The following is a 19,208-nucleotide window of genomic DNA, read 5'->3' as shown; positions in this document are numbered from 1 at the left end:
AGCCAGAAACAGAAACACAAGCCAAAATAAATGCTTCCTTTTTGCATTGTCTGAAATAAACACAATTTGCAATTAACCACCATTAGTAATATGTTCTCTTAAAAATAGTCCTCACCCACAAAAAAAACAAAAAACAATGCCATTAGACAAATACTATTTGTTCTGGTTCAGAGAAATACGAACAAGAGATCTTCCCTGCTAGGTCAAAAGTGCCAATGTGCTATTGGAGGGGACTGAGTAAACCCTAAGATACGAACATGTGGGCTAGCTAACACTTAAGAAGTAAAAGACAAAGAGCTGTTCCAAAGCATTGGTTTGACAGCTATTTTCATGAAAAATTCCTTTGTTTTGCCTGTTTATTGTAAAATTAGCATGATTTTGGAATTAGGTCTGATATAAATTTTTTCTCCAAGTAAAAATTCATGTAGATAAAATTCTTTTAAAGGAAAGCTGTTTATGAGTGTAAAAGCTGCTCTTTGATGGTAGAAACTGGACCCTTCACTTCCCAGCCTGCCAGTGCAGAGTACATGCAGCCCTCTACATCGGCCATTGTAACAAACAGCACCAGTTCTGGTTGCTATGGGAAAAGGCCTAATTCCCAACAATGGCCAGCATCTCATCTTAAAAAGTCTGTAACACAAGTAAAAGAATGAGACACTGATTAACACAGTACACTTAAAAACAAGGTCAAAAGCAAAAGGGCCATAAACACTGAAGAAACTAATGAGTGCTTGAGTTCTCACCTAAAGGTAACAAATTCATATAATATAAAAACAATTTTATGTAACACAATTCTTCTCAACATTTCTAATTACAATGAATAGATGTGAGAAAATAGATTCAGATAAAACAAAATTATGCATCCTACTGGATAGTCTACATATGGAAATTCTAATCATAGTATTTGATAAAAATTTTCTTATAGCACATGAAAAAGTCATAGTTTTGTTCTACAAACCTAGAAATAAAAGCACTAAATCTCAGCTAATTAACCAACTAACAAAATGAGTTGTTCTTAAGCACAAGCAAGGAGAAGAAATAACGTTCTCCTTCACATGATCACGTCCTACCATCCTGAAATGGACTAAAAGAGAGAAGTTATTTTCTTTTTTTACTGTATAGATTTTTTGTATCTTTTAAAGCAATCATTGCTAGCTGGTTTACTCTAGAAGCCTATGTTTACAACTTTCCTACTTTCTTCCTCAGTTTATAATATAAATTGCATACAATGAATAGCACTGTTGTAGAGCACAGCAATTACAGAGACCACAGTATTTCTTATAGAATTCATTTTCATGAAAACAACAGATGAGAGCTACTTACCACAACTAGTAAGACTACATGGTGGGATAAAGAAGCAAGTGTTCTACAGATCACTTCTTTATGGAAAATCTTCTGCAATGGAAATCTATCTGCAGTGACTGGTTTTATTTTAGAGTACTGAACTTATCCAAACTATAGTGGAAAACTGCACTTCCTGTGCCTGACTGAAAATGACCTGATATGGGCAATGATGAAAAGCAAGAGAAAGAAATGAGGCATGCTCCACTTCTGAAAGCATGTGGGAAGAGCATACAGGACTTCGATTCTCAATTCTATGACGCTTTTTTTTTTTTTTAATGGGGCAAACTGAAAACAGAAAACAAGCAGTAGTCCAGCAGTCTGGGACAAAGCTGATTAAAATTAGACACACACCTGCGCTGCCCACCACTCCCACTGTTCCACAGCTGCTCACTGAATCTAAAGCTATACACCACAAACGATTTGTGTAAAGGAAAATTTACTTCCAAAACAAACATAATGATTTTATCACAAATTATCTACAATAAGAAGCTAAAACTGAGTAATATCGAATTTAGGGATTGTCACACTGGCCTTTCATTAAGACTCAAAAGAGAAAACTGAAGCATGTGCCGCATAACGACATTCTGCTCAGACGGGCAACACCTGCAAAGGCGGTCCCGTGAGGTTATGACGCTGTATTTTTACTGTACGTTCACTAAGATACATTTCGACACACAACTACTCACCATTGTGTGACAACTGCCTACACTATTCATCACAGTAACATGCTGCACAGGTTTGTGGCCAGCGAGCAACAGGCTGTACCATATAGCCTAGGTGTGCAGCAGGCTGTACTGTCTGTGTATGTAAGTACATTCTAGGATGTTTAGACAATGACAAAATCGCCTAACAACACATTTCTCAGAACGTATGCCTGTCGTCAAGCGCCAATTCTTATACCAACTTCAAGTAGGTAGAGATTGGTTACAAGACTATAACAGAGATAACTTTTAATTCTCTCTTCAAAAATATTCTCTGCAAATGAGGACATTCTATGTGAAACACAGACTCAAAGAGGCTCTCATAAAAGTTGTCAACTTACCCCACCAGACAGCTTAATCACCCTGACCTTGGAGCTGATGTGGGGCCCGTCTCCACCACCACTGTTTGTCCTGTGTGTGACAGTCCTTTTCACGCCAGGCTTTGTGTCCTGGGGCCGGCCCTGGATGGACGCCACTCGAGGAGTCTGGGGGACAGCTGGCTCCTCCACATCTGTAGGTTTGATCTGGAGGACTTTATGCAGCGGCTGAGTATGACTTTGAGGAACTGTTCTGGTCTGTCTCAAATGTTTCAGTGGTTTCATCTGTTGTCCTTGATACTGCACGTTGGCACTGGATGGTACAAAATTTGACGTTTTGGGCTGAACGTTTGAAATACTGACATCCTGGTTTTTAACAAGAAGTCTGTTTTTCACATTTTGTCTGACCTGTGCACCTGGAAAGGGCAACAGTGGGTTACCGTTGGTGGGTGATGGTGACAGTGCCTGCTCTTCCTGCTCTGCTGCGGGTGGGGGAGCATACAGCTGCTGCTGTTGCTGTGCGAGTCTCTCCAGCAGCTCCTTCTTCCTGGCACCAGCCTGCTGCTGCCGTCGTAATTCTTTCTGTTTCAGGATTTCTTCTCTTAGGCGTTTCTGTTCTTCTATCTTTAAGCGATATAACCTTGTTTCCTCATCTTCATCAGGAAACTAAAATGGAAAACATACATGGTTTACTTTGCTATACAGGCAAGGTGCCCATAGTCTATTTCGACAAATTACAAGAACACATTTACCACAAGTCCTTTAATTCAGTATGTGAAAGAAGTCATTCAAAATCTGTGTGAAGACTTTAAGTATAACTCCTTCCTCTGGGGAGGTGAAAAAAAAAAAACCACACAGCTAAAGCTAATTTGGAAAATCTTATCAGAATATTAAAAATGAAATAATGTAAATTTCCACTCATTTACAAGTTTGAAACCAATTAAACTATTCATTTAAGATATCAAAATATGTTTCAAACAGGAATGGCAGCAGTAGGGAGGCCTGCTGTCACACAAGTTTTATCTGGCTCTTCCCTGACAAACCAACAAAAGGTGGGGTGTAAATGACCTGAAAGGCTCTGATTAGAACTATTGATTTTTCGTACAGAATTTTCAGCCTGATCTCAAACTCATTTGTCACAGGATAATTGGTTATAATGAACAGCACAAGTCAATCTCTCTGACCTTGAACTCATGTACTCTCCTCAGAATCAAAATGTTGCCAATTGCAGTATTGGAATATTAATGGTATATAAGGAACGCCTTTAATATTCCAAATTCCAAACCATTCTTCAAGTCAGTACAAAACAAATCTTTGAAAAACTCCAGTAACTTTCAATAAAAAGCATCCAATAGGGAAAATGTATAAAAAGTTAAGCATTTTTAAAGAACTGTAATAATATTCTTTAAAAATCATCCATATCCACAGACCCCGTATAAAAGAACGTAACAGGATTTAATCTATCTAGAATTCAGCTATTTCACCATCTTACTTTCCCTAAATAAACCTTAAGAATTAGGAACTCAAGGCAAAGCACAGCTGAGGAGTCGGCTGGTGCCCTGGAGCTTGAGTGCCTGGTGCCAGCCCTCACTCAGGGATTACTTGTCGACCTGGAAGCAATTCTGACCAACTCTGTTCTCTAATTTCACATCTAGGGCAGATTTCAAACTGCAAAAATAAAGGTGGGTGAGAGGCTGTTTACACGGGTAGGCATACAGAGCAAGACATGACATCTGGGGGGATAGTGGACACAAGGGACATGGGCATCAGGGAAGCAGACGGCCGGGGACATATTCACAGGACCCAAGGGGCCACTGCCTCAAAATACAGGAATAACTACTAGTCATCGTAATTTCTTCCCATGCAGTCAAGAAAGAGTTAAAGCATGTTCAGAACAGCAACTGAAATACTTGGAAAGACTTCCAACTAAGCAGATTCACCCTTTATTATATCATCATCAAGAGGGGTGAACATAAGAAAATAAGTCACATTTAGCTAAGCAAAACAAATAGAAGATCTTTCTTTTAAAAAGTAAAAAAATATATATAATCCTGGTCCCCTTTATATACAGAGAGAAAATTAAAAGAAAATAAATCAAGACATTCCATTTATACTACGGTGACCTACAGGTTCCATTTCACTCAAGGCATCTTTTTGAAATAACTCCATGGAAGAATCCTTTAGAAGTTTGCCTAAATCAACTATCATGGAAGGAACTGATCGCCAGATGTGCCAGCAGGATGCCTGAAAGGCAACTTCACCTATTAGGTAGCCCTGTTATTATGTAAGTAACGAGTGTGTGACTTCATTTTTCTGAACCAAATCAGTTACACATACTGAGTAAGGAGCTGGCTATACACACTAGAAGTATGATAGAACTTTTACCAAAGACTTCTTTCTAAACTATTCCGATCCAGTTTGTAAATCTACATTATTTTTTCACATATTGATTTTAAAACCAAAAGTCACTCGTGTTCTAATAAGAGTTCACTGTATGTTAATATTTCAACTTTGTACTTCCAATTTGGTAAACAATACATTACAACTGCTACAATAATGTATGAGAAGAAAATCTGACTGAAAAAAAATGAACTGATTAAAAGGTAAAACCAGTGTTAACTGGTTTTTATGAAACTAAGAAAGCATGACTTGCCTAAATTCTTATCTAAAGCCATTCTTCATGACATTGATATTGGACAAGTTAACCCACTGCACTGCTTCAGAGCACTCCACACACATTTCACTAAGGCTGACACGCTCTCCAGGTGCCAGCCCTCTGCACAGGCCGCCCTGGGCGACCCTCCTTTACCAGATGAGGAGACTGAGGCTTGTGAGAGAAGACGGCCTCAACTAAAGCCAGGTAAAGACTGAGCTGCATTGATTATTCACACTACTACATTCTATGCCTACTGAAAAATTAGAAACAACAGCAACAACATATATAATCATAATTCAACACAAAGCAAACCCCCAGAAATCTTAAAGACCAACAAGAAAATTGGTCCTATCTTCTAGGAGTTAATAGTGTAAATTAAGAAAAGTCACAGAAACCTATGGGATTCACCAAGTGTCAGCACATGACACCCCACGGGCTGAATCTGGTCCACCACCTGGTTTTATAAAGTTTTACTGGAACGCAGCCACATCTATTCATGGAAGAACTATATTTAAATTGTCTTTGTGCTAAAATGGTGGAGAAGGGTAATTACGACAGTCTGGACTATAAAGCCTAAAATATTTATACAATATTGGGGCCCTTTACAGAAAAAGTTTGTTAAGCCCCGGTATATATCAATTCTATATAACACAACAGTAACTGTACAAATATATAAATAAAATCTAATCTTGTAAACTAGTGAGAATACAAGTTTTTTTAAATAAACATGGCTGTTAGGTTAAAAAAAAAAAAAAAAAAAAAAGACCCAGTTGAAAAACGTGGGAAGATTTTGTGAATAACTTACTGAGAGTGAACTAAGACATCCAAGTTGATTCTAAGGCTTCTTGTTTGAGACCAACATTTGTTAGTAAGAGAAGTGTCCTACCTCTGGTTCTGTTTTTGCCTCTTCTTTAGGTTGAGCCACAGGGCTAGCTGGCTTGACTTTCACTTCCGTCTTTCCCTGTGAGCTCCTGGAACCCGCCACGGCCCGCGAGGGTGGTGATGCGCTGACGATAGGTTTCACCTGCGCTGAGGGCGTAGTAGAGCAGCGGCTGCTGCTCATTTCTATCACGTGTGACGGCGCTATGGGTAATTCACGCAAATTGCTGTTCCTTGGCGCAGTGGGCTGCATTTGCTGCATGGGCCGCTTGCTTACATTCTGAGAAGTTGTATTCTTTTCACAAAAAGAAAGAGATTCTAAGTAAGTGGAAATTTGGCAGAAGGAACATTAAAAGGCACATTATTAAATAAAAACACAATAAATCATTCTAATTAGTAAATGACTTCTTTTGGGGAGCGGATACTTTTCTCATACTTTTTTTCTCATACATAAATGTCACCTGATCCATGTGGCAGCATGCCTCATCCTAACGTTAACAACTTCCATTGGTAAAGTTGTCATACTTGCCTATAGAGAGGCTCCTCTTTACAGAAATTACACCAGGCTGATCTTTAGCAGGTGCTTCAGTAAAGGGACTGACAGTTTTAAAAGAATTGAGACAGCCAAAAAACCACTCTATCTGCCACCAGAGATCAACAGGATTCACATGCTACTATTTTACCTAGTCACTTAAATTTGAGCTGGAACAAGGAAAGAATCAAGCATCAGGTCAATGTCCTAAGAAACATGACCCCCGGGAGAAGAAAGGTGCCAGAACGTTTTACTCGAGAGGAAATGCTTAGTCATATTCATCCTGGGGATTCTTAAGAGAGAACCAACACCTGGAGGAGGCAAAGAGAACACGAGAGAGCTGGAAGGGGGGAGAGGGGGAAGCAGGGGGATCTCCGAGGTCACGCAGGTCAAATATCCCAGTGCACAAGGGTCATGAGAATAGCCTACCATTATTCTAACAAATGAAACCCACGTTACAAAGCACCCTCTTCACAGATTTAGAAATCCTTTCTTACTGTTCATATCACTTTAGTTGCAATGTTTAAGAAAGAAAGAGGCAAATATCAGGAAAACTGAGATTCCAAGCAGCTAAGTGACATCATGCCTGGAGCTCAAGGGTGAAAAGGAGACAATACTAAAAGAAAACTGACAGGCGAGAACCCTGACCACTGACCACTAGCCACATTGTGTCTCTCTTTCCTAAAAGCCAAATTACAAAAGCCTCTTATATGTGTATTTAATGGAGGCAAAAACCCTGACCACTAGCCACACTGTGTCTCTCTTTCCTAAAAACCAAATTACAAAAGCTTCTTATATGTATTTAATGGAAGACAAGGGCAGTGACTGTGGCCTTTTATTTTCAGAGCGATACACTGTTTCCCAGTTTCTTTTAATGCATGACAAGTCACACATTTGCTGATGGTGCTTGAGAACACAACCCCACAAACACACATATGCTAATCTCCCTCGACTGAGTATAAGCTCCTTGAAGGAAAAGAATTTGTCTCTTCTGTTCACTGCTGTATTTCCAGGACTAGAGTAGTACCTGGCAACAGAACAGTCAACGTATTTTTCCTGAATTCATTTATGTATTTATTCAGAGACCAAAAAGACAGAGATAATCTATACATCAAAAGAGAAGCCACTGGTAAAGGGAAAGTGACTACCACCCAGAAGTATTTTCTGAAGTTACGTGTCTATTAATTCCTGTCGATTGCTATAGAAATATCTAGATATAAGAAAGATGCTTAAGTAAATATTAACACAGTCTTTGAGACACAAAAGTAGTATCTTATCAATTCTTGTAGTCGAGAAAACAAATCACCTGATTGCTTTTTAAAACATGGATTCACTTCAGAACTATGTACTACACGTTTTATAAACAGAAATCAGAATTGGAAAATATTCTAACCTACAAATTATGCCCCTCAAGTCCTGTAAGTTAAAAGGCCTCCCAGGAAGACACAGGGAAGACACCCCTTGACACTTACATGCCGGAGCCCCTGGCGCTGGGGGCACTGCATCCGGCTGCTGCTGGCCTGAGGCTGAGCGGTCTGTACGTGAGGCCGGAACTGTGGCTGAGACATCGGCATCAAAGGAGGGGGTGGGACGGACAGGTGGTGGTGGTGGTGGTGCTGGTGCTGCGGAGGGTGCTGCGGTGGGTGCTGGGGTGGGGGCTGGTGCTGGGGAGGGGGCTGGTGCGGGGGCTGGTGCTGGGGCGGGGGCTGTTGCTGAGGTTGCTGAGGCTGAGGCTGATGCGGAGGGGGCAACGGAGGATGCAACGGCCCCTTCCATTTCCAAAGAAAGAGAAACAACAGTTCATAAATGGTTACACCGGGCATAATCACTTCAATCATTTCCTAAAAAACCTCAACACAAGAAAGGAACTTTCAGCAGTACCAAAACTTCATTTTAGACTTGCTGATGAAGGTAATACTATCTTAAATGCAGTAATAAGCCAGAAGCTATTACCTTAAATTTTATATTTAATCCAGTAATGCTAGGATTGAATTGTCCTAAGGAAAACTAGGTATGCAGACAAACTCGTAACTCTGAAGTATGTTCCCTATAGCACTATGATACTAAAGTACTGAAACCAGTATACACACATGCAACCACACAGACAGCATGAAAGGGAACCACATACAGCACTCTTAAATGATGGCATCAAAACCAACTCACTGACATGAAAAGATCAAATGATATGTTACATGGAGGGAAAAAAGCAGGTGGCGAGAAGATGTGCATTTAAAAAAAGACAAAAAAAGCTCCTGAATTGTTTCTAGGTAACGAGAGTATTTAATTTCCTTTCTTTTATATACTTGAAAATTTCTGCAATGGGGATGTATTAATTGCATTTTTTTAATAAAAAGAAAAATTCTTAAAAACATTTCATCTTCCTTTAACACCCTAGATAATATTCATTTTCCGTTTTTGGCTTAGATACGTATTCCATGTATTATTAAATAGTCGATTCAAGTTTACCATCGCTATGTATTTTAACAGTAACTCTACAATACAAGAAGAAATATATACTTGGTAAGAAAGATGTTACAGACACATGTCAACCCATGAAGCAGAAGCCAACAGGCAGAGGGCACTCAAGGCCTTCAAATAACCAGTGAAAACCCATGAAGCAGAAGCCGGTCGGCAGAGGGCACTCAAGGCCTTCAAATAACCAGTGAACAGCAACATCCTCTTCCCTCCATGCAAAGACTCTTTTCAAAACTGTCTACTGCAGGGATATAATTTGACAAAGTATTTCCACTGGTAAACCCCTCATGAAATTTTATACAGATGAGCAAATGGATTATCAAAACATGTCCTAATTTTATTAGTAGTATACCCTTCAAAAAATTCTAATAACTAGCATTTTTCAATTCCCAAAAAATGACATTTTCCCATTTTTTTCTTGTATTGAGATAAGCAACATTGTCGAAAAAAGTTGTCTTTAACAAACAGTACATTTAAGACTAATACTCTATTCTTTAAATAACCACAAATTAGTAGGCTCAAATAAAAATCTGAAACTTTATGAAACACAAAGCCTCGAAGCTACACATTTTTTCCCTGGAGGTTCACTCGGGATGCGTACCTGCAGGTTGGGCTGTGCGTGTGTGGGCAGAAACGGCTGTCCTGGGCCTGGCAGGAACGGCTGTCTAGGAGGAATGAAGGGCCGTGTGGTTGCCGACCCAGGCTGGCTAAAGTGCAGAATCCCCACCGGACCTGGAGGCTGCAGGGCTGGTCGTACGGGACGCTCTCTCGGGAACACTGGCTGCTGTCCTTGCTGATTAAATGCTGGTCCTGGCTGAGTGAATGGTAGAGGACTCTGAGTAGGAACAGGATGGCTACTGTTAAAAAGGGTAGGAGGCGGTGGTGGTGGAGGGGGACTTCGCTGTTCCAGAAAAAGATGGCTCGGGAATCTTGGTTCACCTGAAACTGAAAGGTAACACAACATCATTAACTTCAGGTTAAAAAGACCATGTGCTTCTCAGAAAAGAGTCTGAAGCACTATCTTACTGTGGACAAAAATCACAAGTGTTGACAGGTTATGAATGTTTGGAAACAATTCCAGATTTTGCCTCTTATTTCTAGATTGCTTCATTTGTTATTTTCTATACATAAATTCCTCTTTTATATGAGATGTTCCCATTTCAGATAACAACAATGTCCAATTTCAGCACCTGAAATGATAGGCAGAACTGCTATGGTACAAAAACCTGGCATTCCTAACATCTCCAACTGGGAGTTCAATTAAGTTTACGAAATAAATGCGTTTGGGCACATCACCCAATGCAGCTTCTGTTGTTACTCCACACCACTCACTCTTTCTGTACCTCCTAAGAAGAAAGGGTCTCGATCCTGAGGCGGGGGTGGGGCTCTCCACTGGTCCTGGAGAGGGAGTCGTGGGGGCTGGCTGAAACTGCTGGGAACAGGTCCAGGTGTGTGCTGTGGAAATTCTGGAGGGCCCTAAAGAACAACAACAGAGAAACAGGGTGAAGGACAGAAAAATAGTATGTAATTTTTAGAAACATAGACCTGGTTCCAAGTTTTCCTCACAAATGTCAAGTAACGAGTCTCCTAACAGTCATTGTCTTTCTCTTTCTACACACACACACACACACACACACACACACACACACACACAGAGTCATGCATCCTTAATGACAGGATACATTCTGACATGCATCCTTAGGTGATTCCATCATGTGAACACCACAGAGTGTATTGTAATCTCTCTCTCACACAGACACACACACACACACACACACACACACACACACAGTCATGCATCCTTAATGACAGGATACACTGACACGCATCCTTAGGTGATTCCATTATGCGAACACCACAGAGTGTATTGTAATCTTTCTCTCTCACAAACACACACACACACACACACACACGCGCACGCAGAGTCATGCATCCTTAATGACAGGATACATTCTGACACACATCCTTAGGTGATTCCATCATGTGAACACCACAGAGTGTATTGTCATCTCTCTCTCTCTCACACACACACACGCGCACGCAGAGTCATAAATCCTTAATGACAGGATACATTCTGACACGCATTCTTAGGTGATTCCATCATGCGAACACCAGAGTGTATTGTAATCATACACATACACACACACACACACACACACACACCCCTAGCTGGTAGCACTTTCTACACGCCTAGCCTGTATAGTACACACTAGTAGCTCCAAGGCTACATACCAGGGCAGCATGTTACTGTACTGAATACTGTAGGCAACTGTCACACAATGCTAAGTATCTGTGGATGTAAACATATCCAACCCTAGAAAAGGTTACAATAAAATACACTATTATAATCTCATGGTAACACTGCTGTCTATGCAGTCCACCATTAACCAAAACATCCTTACACAGGACATGACCACACATATTAACAATAAAAACTAAGTGTTACACAACAGGTGATTCTGCCATATTAAATGATCAAAAATCAAAACGCAGCAACTAGAAATTAAGTCTATGTTTTAATGTCATCATAACCCAAGAATATTATTTTTAAGCTTATTGAAATCCATGCAATTATTGGCCTATTTCCCATTAATCCAAAACACTAAATGTCATGACATTTATCTTTTTAAAGATGCTCATCTTTACTATTTAACAGGACTGTAAGCTGCAGCTATGAAGCTGCTTCACTTTAAAAGAAAAAGAAATTCAATCAGCAATTTCTGACTTAACAGAAATGTGAAATGTTTAAGAAACCAAATTACTACAGAAAAAGTAGTACACAGAGTCCTTTGGATAAAAAAATTTTAAGCAAATTCTTACAGATTAACATTTTTCAAAAACTACATGTTACTAGAACTCTTTAGAGACAAATTAAAATTACTTCATTTTTCAGTTGGCCTTTCAGGTATTCATGGAGATTTTTTTAAACCACTGTATTGACCTAAGCAGCAGCATAAAGGTAAAGAAATGTTCACCACTTTTTCACTGCTCCAAAAAGAAGTAATTAACTATTAACTATCATCAAAATAATTTTCATTTAATAGCACCTTGTTCTTTGAAACTGAGTCAATATTTCACAACTTTTAAGTATCACTCTTCTTTCTCACAAACTTGCAATCCCAATGCCTTGGCCTATCATTTTATTACTAATTCACTGTTCCCTCTAAACGCAACAACATTTTCTAACACTGAAAATGCTCTTCCACAGTGCATTTCCCTTCCTTCTCCCTGCAAAAGTCTGTTCTACCCATGGCATTGAGAGAACAGACAAAATGAACACTAGTATAAACACCACAAACCCTTAAGATTGTTGGCTACAAAATAATAAAGAAATGTTTAACACACAAATATTATATCTTTATAAAAACATAAACTTTAGGCACTTATTGAAACATGTACAACAGAAAGTCCAAAGCTGAAAATCTCGTAGCTTTTGACTTTAGGTGAAACAAGGAAATCCACAGCATACTATTGCCTGACATTAGGGAGTGTCACTTCTCTAGATAAAGACATCAATTAAGACACAATGAACCCAATAAATGTCAGTAACTGAGGAATATATTTGTAAGTAAGAATACATATCATATACGTGGCCTTTTACCCCTAATAAATGTGTATACTTTATCATAATAATAATTTGAAAATTAACTGATATAACGCTTTGATATGGATCTCTTTTTCTGAGAGGGAGAGAGAGAGAGAGAGAGAGAGAGTCTTGCTCTGTTACCCAGGCTGGAGTGCAGTGGTGCAATCAGCTCATCGTAGCCTCAAACTCCTTGGCAAAAGAGATCCTTCCACCTCAGCCTCCTGAGTAGCTAGGACTTACAGAGCATACCACCACATTCAGCTAGTTTTTTTGTAGAGGCAGGGTCCTGCTATGTTGCCCAGGTTGGTCTCGAATGCCTGGGCTCAAATGATTCTTCCACCTCAGCCTCCTAAAGTACTTGGATTACAGACATGAGCCACAACACCTGGCCAATATTCTTGACTATTTAATCTCTTTACTTTGCTAATAATATGCTAGAAAAATTACTTCTAATAGCACAGGCCATTACAGAACTGTTACTTACTACATCTGCATGGGGAATTTCAATGAGCTTGCCTGCTTTCTCCTACTGCCAAAGTTTTTTCCTCTTATTTTAAAAATATTTTCATTATCGTTTCAAGTCAATGAAACACATGGTGTGAGCATGAATGTATCTCCTCCAAAATAATATTGTATTTCTCCTGGTAACTTAAATGTTCTATTTATAAAGTATAGCATTAGTATGCCATCTTTAGTTTTGTACATCAACATGATTCTGACATATACAGACAGTTCCTGACTTACAATGGTCCAGCTTACTATGTTTGCAACTTACAGCGGCCTCATCCTAATGTAACCCCATCGTAAGTTGCAGAGTAGCTGTGCAAGCATTTCAAAACATGTTTTAAAATAATTTTCAAAACTTTCTGAATGACAATAAATTAGCAATCAAGGTTCTGCATTATTTCAAAAAAATGTTTAAATGATGCTTCTCAGAGTGATACGGAATAAAAGAAACAACTGCCTGCCTCTGCTTGCAGAGGTTTGACTGACCACACTGCTTCCACCCACGCAAACTGGCAATGGTGGTTCTGCATAAAAATCCTTTTCCAATTAGTCAGCCTGTTTCCTTAAGCTGTTTCAATGCACACTTGACCACACTTCTTTCGGGGGAGGAGGCACACGGGAGGGGTTTCAAACAGGTAAATACAAAAGGAACCAGTAAGATTCATTAGAAGAATTTGCATTGAGAAATGTAAAACATATGGATCAAAATGATGTCACTGAGACACCAAAAAGAGACAATATCACAGCCCGAAACAAGATAACAGTTGTGAAAAGTAAAAATCACTCAAATGTAAACTCTTCAAATGAAAAACGGGTATGACATTTTAGCTTACAAATAGGAAATGAAAAACACCTCTGGAAACTATGAAAAACCATTTCCAAGGTTAAGTGTGGTTATGATAGCTCTCTTCATGTAACTGAGTCAAGATCAACTACAAGCAGGTTTGATGTTGGTTTGCCCAACCACCTACGTAAGAGTTTGGATGGGGCTGATTTCAATTCAACAGAGGGAGGAGGTTTCTAACACTCTCGCAGCAATGAACACATCCTCAACCCACAGAAGCACGCACTCGGGAGGAGGAGCACCACCTGCCGGGGATGATCTCAAAAGTGAACTGGACCAGAGCACCCTCAAAGTCCAAACCAACTCACAAAGAGTGGGTCTGTCGATGTTCTTGAAATTACAGACCAGCTGAAAGACAAACTGGTAAATCTGGCTGGCACTAGTGCAGCCAGGCACGCACTGGGCGTGAGGTGACAGCAGGACTGGGTCAGGGAGAAGGAGCCCCGAGGAACAGCTGGGATGAGGTATGGGCCTCTGTCTGCCAAGTCTGGAACCTGGGAGGTGCTCACAAAGAGAATGACTGAATTAAATGTTCATTTTCTTACTTTTCTGGTAGGTCTTGATGCCTAGTGGGAGCCAGATTAGGAGACTTAAGAACAAAGTCTCAGCATGGGTTACAGTTGGGGAAGTGGGTTCTAAATCAAGGCTCAGGGGCTAGATGACAAAACAGGAAGGTACTAGCAATGCGAATGGCCATTCTTTCCATTCTGTCTACTTGCCAGGACTCACAGCCTTTTATAGCTGAGCAAACGTTCCTTCACACTCCCTACCGTACAGTGACTGACAACTGCAGGGATTCTTGCAGAACTTAAGGGCCAGTCAAGAACCAATGCTTTATAAGCAGCCACTTTAAAATGAGGACCAAAGGGAACTCAGGCCCCTGGTCCACTGGCAGAGTCCAGGAATTCCTGGGTATGACACTGTCACCACTGTCGATACCAGGGCCCCACGAACTCATCGACACACAGTGAGGAAGCTAAAACTTATGACATTAAATCACTGGTCCAAGGTCACAACCCTATTTTAGTATTTTTATTTTTTTGTAAGTTCACTCAACCACATCAGGGATTTCAATATTCAAGAAAACCAAGTTAAAGCTTCTGCAAAGGTTCATTTTATTCATGACAGTGGGGGGAGTTTCAACCCACATAATGAGAAATCTCATCAAAATCACTAAATTTGGGTTACAACTTTTCCCTGGCTTAGACATAAAAATGGTAGTGTACCCCAACTCAGAATGTGGAACCTGGACACTCGTCACATTACACACTTTCCCTTTCCATCTCTGGTATTTCCTTGAAAAATTTTCACTCTTACATTTCTGTCTCAGCCAAAATGCAAAATCACTACAGAAAACGGCTTCTCTTGTAACCCTTGGTACAGAACCTTTACCTCCTCCTGACCCTGCTTCACTCTCTGGCCACCTCCCTGTATCAGGAGACGCCTGACACAGGGCCCAGACATACCCAAACGTCTGACTCCTCTACCCCTGACACGAAGAATCCCATGAATTGGAATCACTAAAAGCTTTTGTTTTACTTTAACTGGCTCATCAGTGTCCATCAGCAGTTTTTCACCCGGCCCTGGGCAGCTAGCTCCTTCTCTCACTGCCCAGGATAATTCCACACCTCTCAACACCTTCTAGTGATGCCACCACACAGCTGTCCCCTCTGCCTGCAAGGCCCTCGGCATCCTTGCCACTCTTCCTTCCCACCCTTCTCTGCTTCCACCTGCATCTAAACATCACTTTCTACCATGAGTAATGGACTTGCTGCTAATTTTTAGCAACAGTCTATTTGTTAAAAATACATATAAATTCTCACTCTTATACATTTGGTCAGATTTTTCATGTAAATAGAGGAACAGTATGCTGAAGTAGAACAGAAGGTGAAAGTCGGCTACTGATGTGCTGACAAGCCGTCAGCCCTAACTACAGTCAGCACACTTCAGGGCTCGTAACTCATTAGCTCTATCAGTCACTACTATGCTAATGAGCTGGCAAAAAAGCAGACATTGGGAGGTGCCAGAAAGAACAGGAAGCGTACAATATACTTTCAGAGAAAGGGGGAGAGTCCTTTGAGGCTATTTCCACTTAACCCTTAAACTTTCTTATTGTATTAACAGCTGGAAATCAGCATCACTGGGCGTGAAAATTTTTTATCAATTTACAATTATCTTACCAATTTTAACAAAGAGTAAAGCAAAGCTTAATGTATCAGTTATTCAGAATGACAGGTAATTACACACTGCCACTCTCTCCTATCTCGGCTCAGTTTCCCCTTCACCCCTTTCCAGCGTGCCAGTTGCAAGCGTGCAGTTGCAGGGTACACTGTTCCCACAAACCCAACCAGCAGCAGGCAGGGCTCCTCCCCAGGTGCAGAAAGAAGGGCTGCTTCTGTAGCTGGCCTTTTGTCACTCAGTTCTCATGCCAGGGAAGTGCCAGTTCTCTTTAAATTTTGCCTATAATTAGAACAAGCTAAAAGAGGTCCTGATCTTTCCATTTTCATTCTTTAATAGGTGAAGCCCTAATATTTATTACTGCTTTTCTTACTGGGTTCAGAACTGAAAAACTCCATTTCTTAGAAAATTCTGTAGTTCTTCTAAGTTCCATGATTGTATCTTAGTGCCACGAATCTCATCCTCAACAGTACAGAGGTCCTCATTTATCCACAGTTTCACTTTCTGGGGTTGAGTTACCCACCATCAATTGAAATCTGAAAATATTAAATGGAAAATTCCAGAAATAAACAATTCATAAGTTTTACACCATACACCTTTCTGAGTAGCATGATGAAATCTCTTGCCATCCTGCTCCGTCCAGCCCGGGGAATGAAATCATACCTCTGTCCAGAGGATCCACGCTGAAGACACTCCCTGCCTGCTAGCTCATTAGTCACTTGGTGAACGTCTTGGTTATTAGATTGACTGTCACAGTACTGCAGAGCTTGCATTCAAGTAACTCATATTTTACTTAATAATGGCCCCAAAATGCAAGAGTAATAACTGTTTTATTGTATGATTAGCTATTGCTGTTCATCTCTTATTGTGCCTTATTTGTAAATTAAACTTTATCCTAGGTATGTATGTACAGGAAAAACCACGGTCTCTACTGGGGGTCTTGCAGTACACGCCCCTCGGATAAGGTGGGCACTACAGCACTCTGGCCATGTGGCTGCTGCAGCAGGGCTCTTTATAAACCTTCCTTCCCACCTTCCATCAGGCAGTTAATTTCGAGTCCTCAAAAAGATTTTTCTCGGCTGGGCGCGGTGGCTCACACTTGTAATCCCAGCACTTTGGGAGGCTGAGGTGGGTGGATCACGAGGTCAGGAGATCAAGACCACGGTGAAACCCCGTCTCTACTAAAAATACAAAAAAATTAGCCGGGTGTGGTGGCGGGCACCTGTAGTCCCAGCTACTGGGAGAGGCTGACGCAGGAGAATGGCGTGAACCCGGGAAGCGGAGCTTGCAGTGAGCCGAGATCACGCCACTGCACTCCAGCCTGGGTGACAGAGCGAGACTCCGTCTCAAAAAAAAAAAAAAAAGATTTTTCTCATTATAGATAGGGCAAAATGTAACTGGGAAAGTAGACTGGCCTCCACTCCACTCTGAGCCAACAGTCAACCAAGGTTCGATGTTTTACTTTGCCACAGGTTGTGATCAGGGAAAAGGACTGTCTTTAGCCCTTTCATCCTTTTCTAAAAGGAAAGAGTTACTGAATCAGAAGAATAAACTCAAAGAGTTGAGTCCACAAACTTAGTTTTCCATAAAAATTCCAAGCTACCTGAGAACTAGGTACATTACTTCTTAGGTCTCTAAGCACTATCAGATTCCCTGGAAGATTTCCTTGGAACTTTAATATCGTGATTTTCATCTCTTCCCAAAACTTTCTTTCCTTTAACTGACTATTTACATGCTGTCTAAATGCACAGTCACTGGCATTTGAATGTTACTGGTACATAACAAAGCCCCCAAAATTCTCTCTCATGATAGTTTTTCCACACTCAATGGAAAATAAAAGCCTTTAAAATCCATCACTAATGTTTAAGCAGAACTTTATTCTAACTTACAGTGATCCTGTAGGTGCTCAGGCTGAGAAGCAGCACTCATCATCTAACCTGACAGCTCTCCCAGCCCTGTCTGCATCCCAGCCACTTACCAGCTACAGCCTTGAGCTCATGACTGAATCTGTCTGGGCCTCAGCTTGCTCATCTATAAAACAGCAATTAGTACCCACCTCACAGGGGCAGGAAAGCCCTTAGGACAGTACCTAGCAAATAACAAAAGTTCACCATACATGTCGTTATCATTTTTATACCTTTTTGTAGGCAGCAGCCCAGACTGTAAATATGATATACAGCTTCTGACATATTTCCACGTCTTCTGTCATATTTCCATGTTTCCACATATGGTAAAAACCAAATCAGTACAGATTCCCTGCTTGCATTCTTATTTCTGAGTTCAAATCAGAAATCCCTCAGGAAGTACCAGCAAGTCCTAGAAACTTTGTCTCTTGAATCTCTCCAATCCACTTCCACTTCTCTCTGCCCTTCAACTGCCGGGTCCGTGAGAGCTGAGACCAGGCCTGTCTTATACATCAATGTGTTTCCATGCTTGGCCCAGTGCCTGGCACACAGGCGGTCATAAATATTTAATGGATGAATGAAATGTCTGTTTGTAATAGCAAGGTATTCCCCGAGCCTCACATTCTCAACCTGGAAGTACTGTAGCATGCTGTAAAACCAGCTGCCCACAAAGCACAGGGAGAGGTGCTGAATGGCTGAATTAAGTAACAAAGGTTAGGATGTACTGACCTAGACCTCGGGCAGTGAACTGCCTAAGGCTCTTAAGCTGAGCAGATATGAAACACATACAGTGCACTAGGACCAAACAGAAGCCAAGATCTGGGGTGATCGCTAGTTTAGAGACAGAAAAATTAACAGAGCTGAGTTCTTACATGTATGACAGAATTTTTTTTTTTTTTTTTTTTTTTTTTAAGAGACAGGGTCTTGCTCTGCCACACAGACTGGAGTGTAGCGGCGCAATCACAGCTCACTGCATCCTCAAACTCCTGGGCTCAGGTGATGCTCTTGCCTCAGCCTCCAGAGAATCCGGGACTACAGGCATGAGCCACCGTATCTGGCTAATTTTTAAATTTTTTGTAGAGATGGGGTCTCACTATGTTACCCAGGCTAGTCTGAAACTCCTGGCCTCAAGGGATCCTCCCACCTTGGCCTCCCAAAGCACTGGGTTTACAGGTGTGAGTCACTGCATCTGGCCAATAGAAATCATTTTAACTCGTATTCTAACTATGTAATATCATTAGAGAAGACGAGTGAGAGGACCATGCTGACTGGCTTCTTCACCCTG

The 19,208-nt window shown here is 40.8% G+C and overlaps 1 protein-coding gene across 11 annotated transcripts in view; it reads right to left on the bottom strand.

The window, feature by feature from the left end:
* The window catches only part of RBM33 (RNA binding motif protein 33), a 140,000-nt gene that overhangs the window by 33,777 nt on the left and 87,015 nt on the right, over positions 1-19,208 (bottom strand). For all 11 annotated transcript variants that reach the window (XM_055269800.2, XM_055269801.2, XM_063642378.1 and 8 more), the window contains 5 exons: positions 10,248-10,380; positions 9,506-9,849; positions 7,902-8,198; positions 5,905-6,192; positions 2,387-3,028 (listed from right to left, as the gene is read on the bottom strand). In XM_055269800.2, coding sequence (XP_055125775.1) covers positions 2,387-3,028; positions 5,905-6,192; positions 7,902-8,198; positions 9,506-9,849; positions 10,248-10,380 — 1,704 coding nt within the window. The remainder of the gene's footprint in view (positions 1-2,386; positions 3,029-5,904; positions 6,193-7,901; positions 8,199-9,505; positions 9,850-10,247; positions 10,381-19,208) is intronic.

Source organism: Symphalangus syndactylus, chromosome 6 (genome assembly GCF_028878055.3).
Source record: "Symphalangus syndactylus isolate Jambi chromosome 6, NHGRI_mSymSyn1-v2.1_pri, whole genome shotgun sequence".
Taxonomy (NCBI): domain Eukaryota; kingdom Metazoa; phylum Chordata; class Mammalia; order Primates; family Hylobatidae; genus Symphalangus; species Symphalangus syndactylus.
This window is presented reverse-complemented; position numbering and strand designations above follow the sequence as displayed.